This window comes from Saccostrea echinata, unplaced genomic scaffold (assembly GCF_033153115.1).
Source record: "Saccostrea echinata isolate AGI-Se365-2 ecotype Australia unplaced genomic scaffold, CSIRO_AGI_Sech_v1 ptg000002l, whole genome shotgun sequence".
NCBI lineage: Eukaryota > Metazoa > Mollusca > Bivalvia > Ostreida > Ostreidae > Saccostrea > Saccostrea echinata.
In genome coordinates this window covers 21,682,244-21,703,147 of record NW_026889751.1, presented here as the reverse complement: position 1 = coordinate 21,703,147, position 20,904 = coordinate 21,682,244, and the positions used below count along the sequence as shown (strand labels likewise).

Here is a 20,904-nt window from a genome sequence, read left to right as displayed (position 1 = left end):
CAGTTCAAACTGTCTGATTAAAATGTATGGAATGATACCAGTGAATATGCGAGAGCATTTCGAAACTTTGAAGATAGCTACGTATTTTTGGCCATATTTGTCAACACTCCATATTGTCATCATTACATTGTTATGGATACATAGATACAAACATCCACACGACGACAAATCCCCTATATCCAAAGTAAGCTTGTGGTACGTAAAACATGCTTATAACAAAGTGCCAGGAACAGGATTTTGCTTTGTTATAAACGTAATTCGTTATATCCGTTAAGCTCACAATATATCTTAAACCCACAGGGAATGAAAATCACTTCTCTGTAAGTGTCAATTCATTGGCATGTTTGCTATAAGCGTGTTTTACTATGTTAGGCTAAGTTTGAATTTCAAATACATATATATACATATTTGGATACATATTTGGTTAATATATATCTGAAAACTCTTGTGTATAGTTAAGAAAATATGAAAAACCTAACTTTAAAAATATACTAAATTTAAACTGATTTACTTAATTAAACTGACACAAGTGTGGCACAAAAGAAAATTTAATTAAATACATGCAAATAAAAATATATCACATTGCCAAATAAAAAAGCTGAGAATGGTTTCAATGTTATACGATTGCACATAACAATTCCACACACCCTGGCTTAAAACAAGGATGGACTGTTTGAATGGCCTCTATATGGCTTTGATAGACTCTAATGTGAATTGTTCTTGTGTTGTTCCAAAGTCTCTCATTTGATTAAAGCTGGCCCCGAGTCCTGATAGATGATAAAAATAAGATTCCTTCTCCACCTGGACGACTAAGTTTGTTACACCATGTTCCTTAAATATATTGGTTACCTAGAAAATATATTTATATATGCTAATTTTATAATGAGATTTACATGTTATTAGTACACAACACACTGAATCTGTCCATACATGTTCATATATGTACATGTTCACTACCAGGTACATGTAAATTTAACTAAATTCTGAAGAAACCTGTACTTACCTGAGCTACTATCCTCCATTACCTGCCAGGAAATTACTTAAGTCACCTGTACTTACCTGAGCTACAATGCCCTGTTCACTACCAGGTACTACGATACTTGTACATACCTGAGCTATAATGCCCTGTTCACTACCAGCTGAAGTTTTGAAAACACCTGTACACACCTGAGCTACAATGGCCTGTTCACTGCCAGGTACTATGGTACTTGTACATACCTGAGCTATAATGCCTTGTTCATTACCAGGTTAAGTTTTTGAAAACACCTGTACTTACCTGAGCTACAATCTTTTGTTCACTGACACCTGACGACACCTGTACATGCAGTGTTCCATGCATCTTTGAGGAGGTGTGGTTCCAGATGTGGGGATGGCGATACGCCAGTACACCATCTATAGACATTATCTGAGGCAAAAAAAAGTTTTCAGTTGTTAAATAATTCATAATGTAACACAAATAAGAACCCTGAGCTCAACAGGACTAGTAAAAAAAAATCTTTGAGGGTGATACTGAGGTTTAGATTTCAGTTCATAAAATGGATGGAACTGGAGATTCATACATACTTGAATCTCCCAAATATCAAACTTATAGTAAATAAATCTCTCTATAAGCAACATTTCTTTAGTATCAAACATACAATAACATGAAATCAGCATTTCAGGCAGAATTCAATAGTGATCTCATCAAGTATTTTAACTTTCAAAATACAGTATATGTATTTCTTAAACTTGTACATGTTGAATATGAAGCATAAAAAACACTATTTTTAACGTCTAATTTTAACTTTTAGGCAGTACAAAATAAGAAATAACAGATTTTTTTATCATTTATAAAATGTATTAAACTCCGTTTGTTATGTACAACTTGTATCTATAATCATAGAACCAAACCTAAAACAAATGCTACTGCATGCCTTTTTAGCTCACCTGAGCTGAAAGCTCAAGTGAGCTTTTCTGATCACATTTTGTCTGTAGTCCGTCTGTCTGTCCGTCCATCTGTAAACTTTTCACATTTTTGACTTCTTCTCAAGAACCACTGGGCCAATTTGAACCAAACTTGCCACAAAGCATCCTTGGGTGAAGGGGGTTTAAGTTTGTTCAAATGAAGGGCCACGCCCTATTCCAAGGGGAGATAATTAGGAATTGGTGAAAATTCGGTGTCATCTTTTAAAAATCTTCTTCATAAGAACCATTGGGCCAGAAAAACTGAAACTTATGTGAAACCTTCATTACATAGTGTAGATTCAAGTTTGTTCAAATCATGACCCCCGGGGGTAGGGTGGGGCCACAATGGGGTATCAAAGTTTTACATAGGAATATATAGGAAAATTCTTTAATAATCTTCTTCTCAAAAACAACAAAGCCACAATTAGTCATATTGATACGGAATCATCCTCAGGTAGTGTAGATTCAAGTTTGTTCAAATCATGACCCCCGGGGGTAGGGTGGGGCCACAATGGGGGATCAAAGTTTTACATAGGAATATATAGAAAATATTCTGAAAAATCTTCTTCTAAAAAACAACAAAGCCACAATTAGTCATATTGATATGGAAGCATTCTCAGGTAGTGTAGATTCAAGTTTGTTCAAATCATGACCCCCAGGGGTAGGGTGGGGCCACAATGGGGGATCAAAGTTTTACATAGGAATATATAGAAAATATTCTGAAAAATCTTCTTCTAAAGAACAACAAAGCCACAATTAGTCATATTGATATGGAATCATCCTCAGGTAGTGTAGATTCAAGTTTGTTCAAATCATGACCCCCGGGGGTAGGGTGGGGCAACAATGGGGGATCAAAGTTTTACATAGGAATATATAGAAAAAATTCTGAAAAATCTTCTAAAGAACAACAAAGCCACAATTAGTCATATTGATATGGAATCATCCTCAGGTAGTGTAGATTCAAATTTGTTCAAATCATGAACCCCGGGGGTAGGGCGGGGCCACAATGGGGGATCAAAGTTTTACATAGGAATATATAGAAAAAATTCTGAAAAATCTTCTTCTAAAGAACAACAAAGCCAGAATTAGTCATATTGATATGGAATCATCCTCAGGTAGTGTAGATTCAAGTTTGTTAAAATCATGATCCCCAGGCATAGGGCGGGGCCACAATGGGGGATCAAAGTTTCACATAGGAATATATAGGAAAATTCTTTGAAAATCTTCTTCTAAAGAACAACAAAGCCACAATTAGTCATATTGATATGGAATCATCCTCAGGTAGTGTAGATTCAAGTTTCTTAAAATCATGAACCCCGGGCATAGGGCGGGGCCACAATGGGGGATCAAATTTTTACATAGGAATATATAGGAAAATTCTTTGAAAATCTTCTTCTAAAGAACAACAAAGCCACAATTAGTCATATTGATATGGAATCATCCTCAGGTAGTGTAGATTCAAGTTTGTTCAAATCATGTCCCCCAGGGGTAGGGTGGGGCCACAATGGGGGATCAAAGTTTTACATAGGAATATATAGAAAAAATTCTGAAAAATCTTCTTCTAAAGAACAACAAAGCCACAATTAGTCATATTGATATGGAATCATCCTCAGGTAGTGTAGATTCAAGTTTGTTCAAATCATGACCCCTGGGGGTAGGATGGGGCTACAATGGGGGATCAAAGTTTTACATAGGAATATATAGGAAAAATTTTTAAAGATCTTTTCAAGAACAGGAAAGCCATGATTAGTCATATTGATATGGAAGCATCCCCAAGTATTGTAGATTCAAGTTGTTCAATGCATCCTCCAGTAGTAGGGTGGGGCCATAATGGTGGATCAAAGTTTTATGAAAGAAAATATATAGGAAATATCTTTAAAAATTTTCTTCTCAAGAACAACAAAGTCATGATTAGTCATATTGATATGGAAGCATCTTCAGGTAGTGTACATTCAAGTTTGTTCAAATCATGACCCCACCCCACCCCCCAGGGTAGGGTGTCAGACATCTTTAAAATTCCTTTTTAAAGAACAGCAAAACCATGATTAGTTATCTGAATATAGCAGCATCCCCAGAAGGTTTATATTCAATTTCATTCAAAACATGGCACCTGGGGGTAGGGTATGCTTAGAACAAGCCATCAAAGCTTTATATGAATATATAAGAGAAGAAATCTGCTGACGAAGAACAACAGGACCATATTGACTCAGGTGAGCATTGTGGCCCATGGGCCTCTTGTTTATTTTCATTACTAAATCTACAACTCTCTTCAACCAGTTCGAAAAACTCAAAAAAAGGCCAAAATCAAATTCATATTCTGAGTCTTTGCCTCACTTCCTAGCTTCTACAGCACTTAAAATAGTCCAAACAATGACCAACCTTCTGCATGATATCTGGCATTTCTGTCTCCAAGTCTGAGGGGGTACAGAGAAGGAGGATCAGGGAGGTCTCCCTCAGCAAGGGGAGGACACTGAGAAGGATCATGGTGGCTATAAATAGCGAGCAGATGGGGTCGGCAATGTTCCAGCCAAAGTTTTCAATCAGTAATGAGGATATGATGACTCCAACACTGCCCAGGGTGTCCGCCAAAACGTGCAGAAAGACACCTAAAAATGCAACATAAAATGTACACATGCTAAATTTTCACTTAAAACTGTCAATTCCTTTATAAGCAGGAATAAAGAATACTGGCCTGGGCCATTTCAAAATTTAATTTGAACTTTTCAAATGCACATAAATTTAGGAGTTCTTTATCAGGGGGTGGGGAGTAGGAGTAGGGTTAGTTTTAGTCTTTACTGATTTTAACAGGTCATATGAAACAATTGAAAGTAAAATTAATGAAAATGACTCGTAAAAATTCAATTTGGATTGCCTTCTTGAACATTAAAAAAAATCTGTCTTCTTGAAATGGAGCTTTCATAAACACGTATAGAAGAAAAACTGGTGCATTTTTATTTTCCTGAGGAGAAAGAGGCTATTACTCACAAAAGAAAAACTTTTTTCTTCCTTGCATATGGATTTTAGAAAGAGAAAATTTAATTAAAGATTCATTTATGTAAAAGCCTCAATTAAAATATGCAACAGAAAATTTTTAAAAAATCACTTTGTTTTCCATAGTTCTTTATTTTCTAATAAAATTTTGTACCTTCCATATTGGCATTTCTGTCCAGATGACCTTCACCTCCGTGGCTGTGTCCATGGTGATGATCCCCATGACTATGTCCATGACCTCCATGGCTGTGACCATGACCCCCATGGCTATGCGAATGTGAACTTCGGAATGCAACAATTCCAAATAAATTGACTAGTAAGCCTAAAACTGACACAGTCTGAAATAAAAAGCATAGAATTTCAGGATGTTTTCAATTTCTTTGCATGGGTATTACAAAATATCAGCTGGACACAAAAATGCTATAGTATTTATGAAACTTAAAATCAATTAATTGCCCAGAATAAAAATTACAGGGGGAAAAAACTGACCAGAAGTCTTTCTGTGGAAACCTCTGGAGGCTCCATCAACCGCCCGAGGGCCTCGGTGAAAACAAACACACCAATCACAACCAGGAACAAGCCATTAATGAATCCCGACAAAACTTCCACCCGATCATAGCTAAAAATGAATAAGATACATTGACCACTGAAATTGAATTAATTTTTTTTTTATTTCAAATTATGGCATGAGGAAAAATGTTTTTAAAAAAGTATATTAAAAATTTTGTTGTCATGTCTGTCCAGTTTGCAAGACCATATGCATTTAATAAATATATTTATTTTCTAAGCTATTTGACCATAACAATTTAAAAATAACCGAGTCCATGAATGGTGAAAAATGAAATTTAAAGCTGGTTAATTAAGCAAATTTCCTCACCCATATGAAAATATACGAGTAGGTTTCCATCGACTCATGACCGCTGCATACAGCCCCATTACTAGAGCCGAGCAGTCAAAGAGCATGTGAAAACCGTCAGAAATCAGACCAAGACTGTTGGTCCATACTCCGTACACAAGCTCCACAAACGTGAAGGTCTGAAAAAAATCAAGATGCTCTACATGAAACAACAGGTGGTTGAACTGTTATTTTATAAAATTAAGTCTTTCAACTCTTGTTTTGAAGCATATCAAATCCATGGTGGATCAAAATTCTTGAGATGGAAAAATTTAGGAGAGGATCGAAAAAGCTCAATATTTGTATGTTAAAGAGATTTAAGAATTGCATGACTGCATCTACCTATGAGGCCATCCTTAAAAAATTGTTTGTTTGGAGTTGCTGCCTGGGAGGTTTCAGACCCAGGAGAAAGGGAGGGAAATTATTTTTTTTTTCAAAATTAAAGTTAAATTAAAAATTTATGACAAAAATCTCAATAAGGAATGAACACATTATTTTCTGCCTTTTTGTAAAGGGTATCTCCCATCAACCAGGAACCTAGTTTTGCTTAGATCCTACACTTATTAAATGATTGGGTGACACATGTGGTAACAGGCCAAGAATTGACTGAATAAAAAAAATCTTATTTTTGGTCAATAAAATTTTTCCAGTAGGGGTCATTTCAATGAGGCGGGAGGCAATTCCAAACAAACAATAATTTTATTTTGGCCTAATTGCAATGATTATAATGAAAGCAAACATCTAAAATGACTTGCACATGTATTTTAACCTGTCAATCAGTTTTCTATATGCATGTTCTATATTTGACTTTTAATATATACATGTAAATCAATGCTTCAATTAAATAAAATTAATGTTTAAGCAAAGTTACACTCAGTCTTACACATTTAAGTTATCCTGTTAGGGTAAACTGATCGCAAGTCGAACGCCTATTTATATTCACCGACAATGTTGACAACAGGGGACATTATGCGTGTCGTGAACCCAGAGATGTATCGAAATGTGTACCCAAAGCCTCATTTTAGCGTGTTCTTTACTGTGGCAACTGAATGAAACAATTGTTATTGAAGGAAAAAGCCCGAGATACTAAATAGATCGCAAGTCGAACACATTCGACCACAAGTCAAACGGCTTGATATGAGGTCGAACGCCATTTATTCTGAGTCGCACGAATTACATACTTGTTGATAGGAAATGCTTTTTATGACATTAACATATTTAATAGACAAACTTCTGAAGATACTGTTATTTTTCCAAATTGCGCTCGTCTTTCTCTTTTAGAGATAGATTTTGATGCATACCAAACATTTTTAAGATTTTCATTAAGATATCTTAATATCAAGGAAGATTGTTAAACGTTGTTGGTAATACTGGAAACAATTATAAATTGAAGGAGAAAAGTAATAATGTAGAATTTAGTCAACATCATCAATCTGCAAAAATTTCATTCATCCTCCACCTTTTCTGTTGGTTTTATTTCTCTCTCTATTCTATTTTCGTATTTTTATGTTTTTTTTCTCTCTCTCTTTTATCCTCTCTTGATCATGTTTGAAATCCTAATTTGGTGTTACCGCAAAAAAGAAAAAAAAAAAAACCCTGCTTTCTGTTTCCTTTCTGTTTTGACATCATCTTCATCTTTTACACTTGGAAGTCTTTTCTAATGTAACATTTCGAATAATTAAATATTCGTTTCAGACGAATTTGAGGGGTCAAGACTCAATTTTTTCTTTGAACTTCCACAACTTTCTTTGGTAGGAATAATTTTATTATAGTTCGATTAGTTAAATACATTATTCAATGCAAAATAATTTTAATCTTACAATCTTGCCATGAAACAAATTCAATTGGACATATTTTTGTTTAAATCAGAAGACATAAAACGATTTACAATATTGCATAGAAGTTTAATGTTAAATATTTATTTCTTCAGAAATTTTTTTAAATCGTACATATACGGATTTAAGATCATTCAAAATAAACTATCTGTTAGCCTTTGTTTTTCTTTAAATCAAACGTTAATCGTCTGTTATGGCTCCGATTTTCTTGATATCTCAACAGATCTCTTTTTTCTGGAACTGGCGAAAACAAACTTGTAGCATCGTTGCTTTTATTTAAGGGGGGGGGGGGGGGGGGAGGGAGCTGGAAAAAGAATCAAGACAACTTACCTGAAAAAGGTGAAGATAGGGAAAGGGATCGACCTCAAAATAATCTACAGACAAATCTGTGAACAGGATAAAAAACACTAAACTCCGGAAATTCTAGAGATGGGATCAGATGCCTAGGAGGAGTAAGCACCCCAAGTTGACCAGTGACACCAGCTATGAGCCAGCAAAACAAAAAAGTAATTATCCAATCTCAAAACTTCTATGCAGTGGGGGGGGGGGGGCTTGAGCTGTGATTCACCATTTGCGCCAATTGCGATTTTTTTCCAAAAGTGGCGAAAAGAAATTCAAAAGTGGCGAAAATGAACTTTTTTTTTTTAGATATACCATACAAAAGTGTGTGTACTCCTGGCTATCTCCTTTGTTTATTCAATGTATACAGATTAGCCCCTTTGTTTATTTAATGCAAGCAGACGTGTGAATTCAGGGTGTGAAAACTCCATGAAACTAACAAAGCAATGTACATGTAGGAAATCATGTCTTGCTTGAACGCACACAGCTGATTTAGTAGGTAACTTTAGCCTGGAGCAGTAAGGGGATACAAAATTACTTGAAATAATATAAGATGGATTAAACAAGGAAAGACGAAGTGTTTTGGGGAGATGAAGTTAGTTAATAAAAGATTTTAATCAATAAAATCTGGATCTATATAGATTGTTTGTTTTTTTTTAAACCGAAAGTAGGAAAACATGACGAAAATTGCAGAGCATGGCTGCTAATTTTACCTGATTAAAGTCAAAATAGTGTGTTCATTATACCATAAACTGACAAAGAGTGAAAGAGATACTGGCGTGGAAACAAAACAATACTTTTGTCAATTAGGCTGAATTATTTTCAGTTATATGAATTTACATGCATATACACCCAGTGTCCAAGTTGTTAAACCTGATTTTAATTACTTCTTTTCACAATAAATTGTTGATATGATTAAAATTTTCGCCTATAATATTATTTTTCATTTTAAAAAAAAATTGTCATATACATGTATCTTTACTAAGTCTGTAACCCCCCTCCCCAGGCTAAAAAGTTATGAACAAGAGGACATCTACTGTCAAGAGTTGGCTAATATCAGTATCAAATTAATTGTATAAATGTAGAAATAATTCCTATATCAGTTTTGTAAGTGGATACAACTTTAAATCTTACAATTTTAAAACAATGCCTGTGATATAAACAAATTGAAATAGTGCTATAAGTGGAGTGTTTAACACTGTACACTTGTCGAGACGAGATGTAAAAATGTGATTCCTTTCATCGCGAAAAGTGGCGAAAAATATTTTCGCTCCAGTGGGAGCTCTGGTGGGGGGGGGGGGGGGGAGGCGCGGATCCAGGAATTTTTTCCAGTGGGGGGGAGGGGTCCACCCCCAGTCAAAAAATTTTCAGCCATTAATTTCTTGACAAGAAAACAAAAGGGAGAGGGTAAAATCAATCTCCCAAAAAATCCTTTTTTGTGGTTTTGATGGTGGGGTCAGTTTTCCAGGGGAGGTTCCAAAGTCATTTTTATATGCTTCAGTATATACTTTAAATAACTCTGCAAATTTCAGGGGGGGGGGTCCAGACCCCCTCCCCGACCCCCCTCTGGATCAGCGCATGGGGGGTATCCAACTTTTTTTCAACAATAAACTTTTTGGCCTCATAAAACCAGACGATTTTACCACGCTGCAAAAAAGAGGGGGAGAGGAGGGGTTGCAGCTACATGTAGTCTTTTCAATGAACATTTTCCAACTAAATTTACACTACAATATTGTTCGAAAATATACTTTGTGCTTGCGGAGTGTCAGATCCTAAAAATATTCAGCTTTGTTTGTCTTTTCATTGTTGTGGTAAATGGACAAAGCATTACCAACTGTTACATATATTGGGCTCTGGAGAGCACCGAAAACATGGCAGGCACAGACCCAGGTTTTTTTTAAGAGAAAGGGGCGGGGGAGGGGGCACTACAGTAAAAAAAAAATCCAATTCGGATATTTGCTGAAAAACTTGATTCTAGACGTCATTACCAAAATAAATACCCTACATGTAATTCTAAATTAGATATTACGACTAGATGTTTAAAGTTAATACTGATTGCATAAATTGTGTTTGAATCATGGAATAATTAAAGTATTGGTGGCAAAGGTTTTTTTAAGGGAAAAAAATTAATTCGTTATCTTATATATTCATATAATAATTTTTCTTATCTTAAAAAGCTTTTATTTTCTCTTTTATTTGCAGTATTTTAACGCTGTATCTAGTGTCGAACACTGATCGACTTGCGATCATTTTTGGTGTTCGACTTCATATCATTTTCCAATATTAATTCAATGAACTTTGGTTGATTATTTTGCAAATTATGTATCCAAAAGTGAAAACCATATAAAGACAGGTTTTTAAAATATTGATTTTTATAAATTTGCCTTTTAAAGTATTGCTTAGCTTATTTGGTAAATGTTTGGAGCTTTGAAACAACTTTCATAATTCATTTACGACAGAAAATTTCGAGAAATCACCTTTAAATTTCCCGGCACCTAGAACTATTAACAGATGAGTTCGACTTAGAAAAGATAACTCTAATTGATTAAATGGATAAAAAAGAAGACAGATATCCAAGAGTTGCCTACCATTTATTGTTTATCAAAAGGTGTAGGTGAGGTTAAAAATGCGTTCGACTTGCGGTCATGTTCGACTTTCGATCAGTTTACCCTACATGAGTACAGCTCCAAAAAAAAAAAAAACCAAACAAACCCAGCCCCCCCCCCCCCCCCCCCCCCAAGGAAAAGAAATCAGCCAATGAAATGAAAACTTACTAGATTGATACACAAAAAATAAAATATTTTTCTGGAATCTGACTCCTCTAGAATCTGTTTAAGGCCATTTTTCATCACCGTGGCGATGGAGTGTGAAGTGCGAGCGATGGCATCGCTGTTGAAGCTGTAGAGGGGCTGGCCTGTTGTAGAGTAGCCAATGAAACTCCCTGTTTTGCTACCTCGACTTGGCCATCCTAACATATTTGTAGCTGTTGAATGAAAAGTAAAGAATAAATTGTGTTACGTTTTTCATTTAAATCAAAAATCTACAAAAATATACACCTAAAAGCAAGTACCTTGGTAAGAAAATAACACAATCTCAAATGATAGGCTATTATGAAAGGGAAAACAAACAAAATTTAAATTAAAGGTAATGATTCTTTCAATTCAAATTTGGCTTATTGCTCCTAGAAGTAATAACTGATAAATATATTACCCAAAATAAAGGTCATAAGGCTAAACACAACTCCTCCAGATAGAACATGATCTTCTGTGATAATCTCTTTGGTTACCGTGGTGATCCATGACACCATCGGATGATTCCAAGTTACCCCAAGCAAAAGAGCACTGATAAAAATAGCATATGTGCCATACACGGCTGTGCGGGGCCCCTGGAGATGATTAGAGGCCACCGCCTCAATATAAAAGTCTAACAGAAAAACAAAAAGCACCACTAAACCTAAGGGGAAGACTAAATACAACCAGGACTCCACTTCAGACTGAAAAAAAAAGGAAGAATTTTTTTAATATAATATACAAGTGTAGTTTACAATCAATAAACCTCAAATTTTCATATCCTTGTCTTGAACAAATTATGCCATTTGTTGCTGCTCTCTATGCAATTTACCTGACTTCTACTTACATATACATATAAATATTTACATTTGCTATGTTTTTCTACTAAGCCAACTGTGAAATTGATTTGAAAGTCATTTTTGTGTATACTCACGCATAGAAATATACACGGTGAAACTCGCGCTAAAGTGACGTCACAATGAGGCTACAGAGACGTTAAACATAGGTAATCAGAGATTACAGAGCTCACCTCAACAAATGTTGTCTTTAAGAAAGGCAAAGTCCCACACTAAACTAATAATCTAGTAGTGTGCATCCCTAGATGCAACATTTATGCAATTTTGGTCTGATATGGCTTGCTGCTTGGAAATGGACTTATCTAAAAACTTAAAACTATTCACTCATCCAGAAAATGCAAGTCAAATCCAGCATCTCAAGCAAGTTTGAGAGTGTTAATTCCTTGATGCATCATCCATGCAAGTTTGGTTCAGATAGGCCTTATAATTACTTGGAAATGAGATCTGCTCCAAAAACTTCAACCTGGTCACTCATCCGGAAAATGTAGGTCAGATTCAGCATCTGAAGCAAGTCCAGTGGTATGCATCCTTAGACGTATCATCCATGCAAGTTTGGTCACTATAGGGCTTAAAGTTACTTCGAAATGAGATCTGCTCCAAAAACTTTAACCTGCACCAAAAACCTTAACCTGCTCCAAAAACATTAACCTGGTCATTCTTTAGCTGAAATTGCAGCATCTGAAACATTGACTGGTACAATGAAACACACTAGAAGCATCCTCCATGCATCTCTGATTGACATGGGGCATAGAAGTACTTGAAAAGAAAACTGCTCTAAAAACTTTAACCTCGGACGCCTACACCAAGGGTATTACATAAGCTCCCCCAACTTCGTTGAGGTGAGCAAATAAAAATGTAACGATATAGGGCAGCAAGAAATTCAAATATTGAGTATATTATTGGTGCTTTTGAACTTGAAAAATGTAAATATAAGGAATGTTTTTGAGTTAAGTGTGAATTATTGGTGTGTAAATCACACAGACTTGCACGTAGGCATATTTTTCATGAAGCACTAGCGCACTTCATGAAATATGCCTATGTGACAATTCTGTGTGATTTACACACCAATAACTCACACAAAACTTAAAAACATTCCTTAAATGTATACTCAAATATAACTCATGTTTATACTGCGCACTTGATACAGTGTATTTTGAGTGCTTGAAATATTCCTTGACATCAGTCAAGTATAAATTTGGTACCTACCTCTCTGGTGAAATAGATAAATGCTGCCCAAGGACAGAGGACTGTGGCTTGGGCCAGGGTAGAGAGAGCATGTAATTTTTTGGCTCCTCCCACATCTACTGACAGTTTTCGTGAGGCACTGTTATAGCCCACCTGCATACACAAAGTCAAGGCCAGCAGAACCACGCCTCCCTGTATAAACCCAACAAAGTTACACTTACTTATTACAGAATAGGTATTACAATGACTTACATATGTCTTGTACTTGTGTCTGTTTTGGAAATACCCTGGTAGTTATCATTTCACCTTCATTTGAATCTTCTGTATACAGGATTATTTTCACACTATTAAACTTGCAAACAATTTTGATCCTTTTTTTTAAAATTCTTCTAGACACAGTTGTGTTCCAAGAGAGATAACTCTGTCTCTGTTGAATTTGCCCCATTTTGAATTTGTCCACTGACAAAGGGGCAAAGAAAATCAAAAGTGTGAGACCAATTAGATTTTCACAGATATAAAAATAGAGCTGAAATTCTATAAAAGTAAATTAATAAGTAACTCTTACTTTGTGGTCAGACCAGCCAATGAAATTAACTGTATGGTAAAATAGATGTGAAAATATAGTGTGGTGTTTGTCCTTAGCTGTAACTTGTTAAGGCTAATAAATGCAGAACTCCTCAACTTCTTACTACAGTAACTGAGACACAGATTATCAATAAAATCTAACTCTTCTCCTTCCATCAATATTTGATTATCTTAACTTAAATATTGAAATAAAATTTACGGCATTTAAATTTGATTAAATACTGTACATCAGAGATAGGTTTGTTTTTTTTTTATATGACTAAACTTTACACACGTTCAGTATTAAATACCAAGGATACGCTCATGATCACCAAGATGATCTAATTTTTCATCATGGTCAAACAGAAGTAAAGTGATGACTGCAAAAAGGAAAAATATGGCACCTCTAGTCTACAAAAGAAAATCAAAAAGTAAAAAAAAAACAGAGCAAATTTCATTTTTTTCTCTCCCGTAAATGCTGCATTTTAGTACAGTCATCATACCTTAGCTGGTCCCCCTCCATTGCTTGAGAAAAGGGCACTAGCTCCAGCTATTATCACAAGATCGCTGTGTTCAAACAGAAGGATTGTCCTACAATAAAAGCACACAGGAATAGTATGAAAAATTCTCGTGTTTAAACATCAGGTGTGACTGATAGATAGGGAATGCTTACTACTCTTAGGCATCTGATCCCACCTCTGGTGTTTCCGGGGTCAATGTTTTTGCCCTGTTAACAATTCGTATTGTCTAGATTTATGAGATTGGTCACTGTTTCGTTATCTTCAGCTTTTACTTTTATACTGTTTTGTATTCAAATTTGTAATGTCCAATTCAAAATACAGAAAGAATTCGATTTTTATAGGAAACATTTCATAAAAAAAAAAAAAGCTCGTGTATGGGCATAACTTTATATAAATCTGATGATTTAAATCATAAAATCCAATCAATTTAATAATAATCTTTACCTTAAAGGACCACAGAGTGTTAGGCCAAAGAGCCATAGTAGACTTATGAATGCCCCTATGACAGCATGACGGAATACACGAAATAACTGCAAACATAAAATCATGCATTAAGAATTAAAATAAAATCTGAGATTAATGTATTTAAAATGATATAAAATAATAACTTTTACTTTTTCTAAAAAATGTTGATAATTATGAAATACAGAAAGCTTTGCAAATTAGAAAACAATGAAATATAAAATATGAGTATGATAAATGTAGCACGTTTCTGTAATAAAAATGTACAAAGTTTAATAATAAACAAAGGGGAGTGAACTTTTATCATTGCAGAAATACTTGTGAATTGTAGTTTTTTAGTGTGTACATATACCAAATCATTGAAAAACTTTAAAAATGTGGAAACAAATTTTCACTGCATTAATTAATATATGAACACTATAATCAATGTATAACTTGGTAAATTTTAAAATGTCATACCTGGTGATTACTTAATCTTTTGCCTGAAGAAAATGGTTTCTGGAGTACAAGAAGGGGGAGGGAACTCCTGCAATGTTTTATATAAAAAAAATCATACCACATTAACAGTTATATGTTTGCTTTTTTTAGTCAGGTTTTAATATTTTTTTTTAATTCACCTACCAAAACTTGATGAGAAATAGGAATTGTACCACAGGGATGATCTTTAGTAAGTCATACGAGATAAATAGACCAACAGCGCGCAGGAACTTGGCCGCTACCAGCAGTAGAAGGTACACGGACAAACTGAAATAGTACCCATTTATCAGTACTCATTTATGTCAATGTCAGGATTTTCTGTGAAAACAGAATGTCAAATAACTCACAAATCACACGGACTTTTTGACTTTTCAATATAAACATCAACTAATATATTTACATGTAACAATTGCATCACATTGGATAGAAGGATAGAATGATGAAAAAAAAAAAGGAAAATTGATAAAAATGTTTGTGAAATTGTTGATACTTGATGAATGTACTGTATCGTCTGCATGAATGACACAAATCACAAGCAGAAAGGTTTCCAAGTGCGATAGAAGGTCAATGCATGTGAATTCTACATAATTGAAGAGCGCATTTTGTAAAAGCACAAGAATTTTGTGTGTCCATCATTACTATGAATTCTTTTGTGAAAGAAATTTTACAGCTAAAATAATTTTAAGTGTGTAATTTACCGAAATTCATTGATTTTTTTTTAAAGCATTAAAAAGTTAAAAAATCTTGTGTACAAACTTTAATTAATTAAGCACACATACCAAAATGTCAACAACACAATGTTCACAAATCAGCACCAAACTATGATTTTTATTTTCAATCTGTCAGTATAGTTAATTTGATATTTTGAGTTTTCATCTTATTTATATCATGTATATACACGCCTGCTAATCGATCAGTTGCATAACCAGCAGTTATGTATAATAATCAAAAGAGATCGATTTCCGGTTATGCATTTGATACGAATAATTTCAATACACAGATGGTAAGTTGACCCGGTGCAGGCAATAATTGAAATTTTAATAAAAATGTAAGAATGTGATTCCATGAGCAATTTATTTTTCTTTTATTTTACACTCTTATAAAATGCAAGGATTTTCGATTAGCGACGATATTTGTTTTGAAGCAAGGGCTGGTAGAGCGAAAACGCTGATTGAAAACAGTATTTGCTGACTGGAATTCGTGTTAATCTCAACTAACCTTAAATATCCAATGTTCACCATTAGTTTGCATCAATTACATCTTATCCACCCAAATTTGGACTTTGATATGTGTATTATTTGGCAAATATTCGAGGTAAATAACGTTGCCTATGCATGCGATACTTCAGTTGTGAAGGAGATTTCGGGTTATGCATGAGATAAAGGACAAAAAGTTTCAAAAGTTTTATACTATCTCCATAATTCACTTCTTAGACTATTTTACTCTTGTTAAAGATTATCAAATTTTAAATATTGGCTGTAATATGAGGATGTTACATCATATTTGCAAGCACATTTTGATTTTTTTATGCCAGAGAAGGAAAACAGAATACTGCATTGCTTTATATTCAATATTTTTAAATACTAGTATATTTAATCATTTATGAAATTATCAAACGTTATTTAAAGTATATTGATTTTGTTCTTTTTTTAAATACTTACGCTAGTAAAGATTATTTCTTTTATAAGGTATTAACATATATAAGTATATCCGTTTTTTCGCGTGTCAGAACCTTTTTATATGCTTTAGACAATTGCTGCGACTTTGAAAAAAAATTCCTAGTACATTTAGTGGATATATACCTATGTATATTTTTGCATTTTTTATTTTTTTGTGATCTCAAACTGATTGCAAAAATAATAATAAAAAAAAAAATACTGGATATACGGTAAATTAAATGTTGATAACCCCCCCCCCCAATGGAAAAAAACTCTTACTATCTCTTTGTACATTTACTAATCGTGCGCAGATCTAGAGGGGGTGGGGGGTCCGGAACCCCCCTGGAATTTGCAGAGTTATAAAAAGTAGATACTGAAGCAAATGAAAAATGACTTTGGATCCCCCCCCTTTAGAAAACGTGGACCCCACCATCACCACCACGAAACAGGTGTTTTTCACGTTTGGAAAATGTTTTTTTTCTTGCTTGTCAAGAAATTTTTGGGTTAGATTTTTTTTTTGACTGGGATGGAACCCCCCCCCCCCCCTTGAAAAAAAAATTCCTGGATCCGCGCCTGCTAATGATGTATGAATTTAATCTTGTGAATTATAAAACCAAACAGGTATTGGTAAAATATTCTTTCCTACAATTTCACTGTGACTGATTGCAAATAATTCATTCTTTTACGCTTCTTCATAATTTGAACTTATTATTATACACTATAGCAACATGCATCTATAACCGATTTTATGGTGTAAAAACCATTTTCTTTCCCTTGCTTCTTTCGTGTAATGGACGATCTTCATATCCTAATGGATTCGATATCACCACCACACTTTACCTTTTTACCATCAAACATGAGAATGTAAGATGAGGCTGGTACCAGATAGCCTCAACCATAAGATGAGGCGTTGTCATCTTGTGCCTTTCCCAGCTCGATAACAGAATTCAGTATACCCGGCTTCAGAACATAAGGAAATGTTTCACCCATGGGATATATTCCATAAAGAATATTTTTGCCAGGAAAAGCAAAATTGATTTTAAACTGTTGTGGATGTAGCATATTTTGTCCGAACAAAACGTCTATTCCATTTTTTTTTAGACAAAACATAAATCTAATGAGTTTTCCACCAAATAAATTTTAACCTACCCAGAACGCAGGGACGGTATATTGGGTTTTTTTTGGCTTGTCAGATAATTTTGGGAAGTAGGCCCCCACTTTTGGTCAGTTTAGGTTTTTTTTTTCTTTTTATTTTGCTTGTCAGATTTTTTGGGGGAAGTTGACCCCCCCCCCTCACACTTTTGAAACCGTTGCTACGGGCCTGTTAACGATGCCTTGGATTTTAAAACTAAAAAATACACACACAACAATGTGATGTAAATAATTCACACATAGAGAATGTTAGTGCAATTATTTTGAAAATAGTTTGTACCGATTGTAACTGACCCCCCCCCCCCCCCCCAACAGATTTACTTCAATGTCTTCAACAATTAACAGATCAGATGTTTCAACTTGTTTGCAGGAAAATCCTATACTTTTATTTTTAAAATTTGTGGAAGATTACGTTATAATTACATAATGTTTGATTTTAATCATGAAGTTTGAAACTTTTTGTCCTTTATCTCATGCATAACCCGAAATCTCCTTCACAACTGAAGTATCGCATGCATAGGCAACGTTATTTACCTCGAATATTTGCCAAATAATACACATATCAAAGTCCAAATTTGGGTGGATAAGATGTAATTGATGCAAACTAATGGTGAACATTGGATATTTAAGGTTAGTTGAGATTAACACGAATTCCAGTCAGCAAATACTGTTTTCAATCAGCGTTTTCGCTCTACCAGCCCTTGCTTCAAAACAAATATCGTTGTTAATAGACAATCTTAGCATTTTATAAGAGTGTAAAATAAAAGAAAAATAAATTGCTCATGGAATCACATTCTTACATTTTAATTAAAATTTCAATTATTGCCTGCATTGGGTCAACTTACCATCTGTGTATTGAAATTATTCGTATCAAATGCATAACCGGAAATCGATCTCTTTTGATTATTATACATAACTGCTGGTTATGCAACTGATCGATTAGCAGGCCTGATATAGCATGAATATTTTTAATTTACATGTATTTCCTGATATTTCTCGTTAATTAATCAATTGCCATAATTCTATAAGCCAGGCATATACAGCGAAACACACTCTGACAAGTAGATTGGATATACATGTAACAGGTGCTTTTACCATCTATTTAACTGTTCTTTTGATTTAACAGGAAACACTCTGTAAAACATTTACAAGTTAATTAAAAGAAATACATATGTCTTAAAGAGAAAAAAACTTAATGAGACTAATTTGGTTGACAAAATTGGCAGAATTTGTAGATTCTGAATTTACTGCCAAGAATTGTAAACGTATGACAAAAGCAAGACAGTGGCCAGTTTTATGTCTGATATGAAAATTCTTAGCCAGTTTTATGTGTGATATGAAAATTCTTATCTCTGAAATTTATTGCTTAATATTTTTTTTTTTAATCAAATTATCAAGTCATTCTTTTAAAAATAATTAAAACTGATTGACTGAATCATATAAATTGAAGATAAATATTGAACAAAAAAGCATTTTTCTAAGCCTTGACAGTTTTTTTTTTTTAAATATTTATCTTTTACAAAAAAAATATATATAATTTGGATGTGAACAACTGAATCATTTTAACAGCATTTATTGATCATAAAATAAATAATTTTAGAAATATGCATTGAGTTTACCTTATTTTTTTAAAAATTCATTTATTTTCATGTTCAGTTTTTTCAAATCACATTTTGAGACCCCAATTTCTTCAATTTAATTGTTCCACAGGTACTAGGATATTGTTTCACAAATACATGTATGTATGATACCCAATAAAAGAGTAAAGGTATGCAAGGTGATTACCGGTATAATGTCTGCTCTACCTGCTTCTTCACATTGCTTGTTCTTTGAAAATAAAGCTACACCTACCAAATTCAGCATGACTTATCTTGAGACACTGCATTCCTCATCGGAACAGATATCATGCCTTGCAAATAATTCCTAATTTACGAATTTCAAACACTTTTTCAAAATTTGCCTCAACATGCTAAGAAAGGTTTAATTATATAACCCAAACCAAATTTAACAAATTTGGGCATTTAGTCAGTCCTACATTTTATAAGCATTCTGAAACATAAAAATACCATTTGAAAATTTTTCAGAATGCTTCTAGAATTAAAGATGACTAAATGCAAATTTATATTTCTCATATTTGGTTCTGTTTTTACAATTAACACTTTCTTCTGGACACATTAAAGCAAATTTTGAAAAAAAAAAAGTGTCTAAAAATCCTTACATTTGTGATTTTACCAGTTTGCATGAGTCCATCTGCCCAAAGTTTGTTCGCCATAATACTTGTAACCCTGTATCCCGTTCACCCTATTGTAAATAATGTATGTCAACATTATTTTTGAATTTTAAGACATTTCTTTTATCTTTATTTTGTTAATTAAAAGATCTAGTTCCTTTCAATCAGTATTGATCTGTTTTCCGATTTTAATGTTTATCAGAGGCGTAATCATTTAATTGCTGTTAATTTAGTAATGTAAAAAAGGAAACTTTCTTTGTTTTTTAAGATTCATATTACATGTGTACATGATGTATGTTTTGAAAATAATTAAGGAAATTTATATGTTCATAGACCATTTTGATTGGACATGAGCAGCATCTCAGCAACAGTGTTATTTTTTTGAAAGAATCTTCAAAAGTAACCAACTAAGGGCATACATGTTTTAGGGCAAATAACATACATTCTTATGGTATTATTTTGTGCATTGTGATATACTGTGTCGGTATATCATTACACCCCTTGTTTATGGTAGCTGTAGCTTTATTTTCAAAGAAGAGGCAATATAAACAAGTGAGTATAACCATTATCTAGCCTGAATATCTTTCTCTTTTACATATCAATAGGTGTCATACATATTTATAAACCAAGACCCAAGTACCTGTGTGTTCTTCACTAAAAATAGCCTGAAAAGAAAGTAGGATTAGAAGTAGCTCAGAAGTAACACCACTCTTTGATTTTGTTTTCTAAGGTTAAGTGCAATCTCTACATCAAGATATACAGCTTTTACAAGTATATAGCACTATTCAGGCATTTACAACATTGACAACGTGTCTAAAATATAAAAACTGAAGAAAACATCTCATGTCTTGATTTTCTTACCCTGAAGAATGATATATTGCGTGTTTCGGTAGTAACCCTCCATGAAAGTTAGTTTCAGACATGGTACTTTGGCAATATAAATTAGAATAAATGCATTTCTACGAAAACATTTTTCATGTAGGAAAATGCATAGCTTTAGATTTC

At 33.8% G+C, this 20,904-nt stretch overlaps 1 protein-coding gene across 2 annotated transcripts; it reads right to left on the bottom strand.

Moving 5' to 3' along the window:
• Positions 1 to 532: 532 nt before the first annotated feature.
• Positions 533 to 20,903, bottom strand: LOC133174463 (proton-coupled zinc antiporter SLC30A5-like). Of its 2 annotated transcripts, XM_061309587.1 has the most exons (17): positions 20,761 to 20,903; positions 18,765 to 18,803; positions 15,004 to 15,126; positions 14,842 to 14,908; positions 14,365 to 14,450; positions 13,903 to 13,990; positions 13,720 to 13,810; positions 13,401 to 13,477; positions 12,857 to 13,027; positions 11,215 to 11,497; positions 10,779 to 10,987; positions 5,813 to 5,970; positions 5,425 to 5,554; positions 5,090 to 5,273; positions 4,324 to 4,550; positions 1,277 to 1,405; positions 533 to 849 (listed from the first exon to the last, which is right to left on the bottom strand). In XM_061309587.1, exons 1-17 carry the CDS (start codon positions 20,820 to 20,822, stop codon positions 685 to 687), a joined length of 2,289 nt encoding a protein of 762 aa, XP_061165571.1. In that variant the 5' UTR covers positions 20,823 to 20,903; the 3' UTR covers positions 533 to 684. The 2 variants fall into 2 exon arrangements, with proteins under 2 accessions (XP_061165571.1, XP_061165579.1); XM_061309595.1 differs by lacking the exon at positions 18,765 to 18,803.
• Between the last annotated feature and the right edge of the window lies 1 nt (position 20,904).

Bases quoted from the DNA above. Each gene is read 5' to 3' on its own strand.
- LOC133174463 (XM_061309587.1), bottom strand. From the start codon at position 20,822: ATGTCTGAAACTAACTTTCATGGAGGGTTACTACCGAAACACGCAATA. The intron at 14,451-14,841 runs GTATGACATTTT...TTATGTTTGCAG, and splicing joins AAAGATTAAGTAATCACCAG to TTATTTCGTGTATTCCGTCA. The intron at 13,811-13,902 runs GTATGATGACTG...TTTCTTTTGTAG, and splicing joins ATGGAGGGGGACCAGCTAAG to ACTAGAGGTGCCATATTTTT.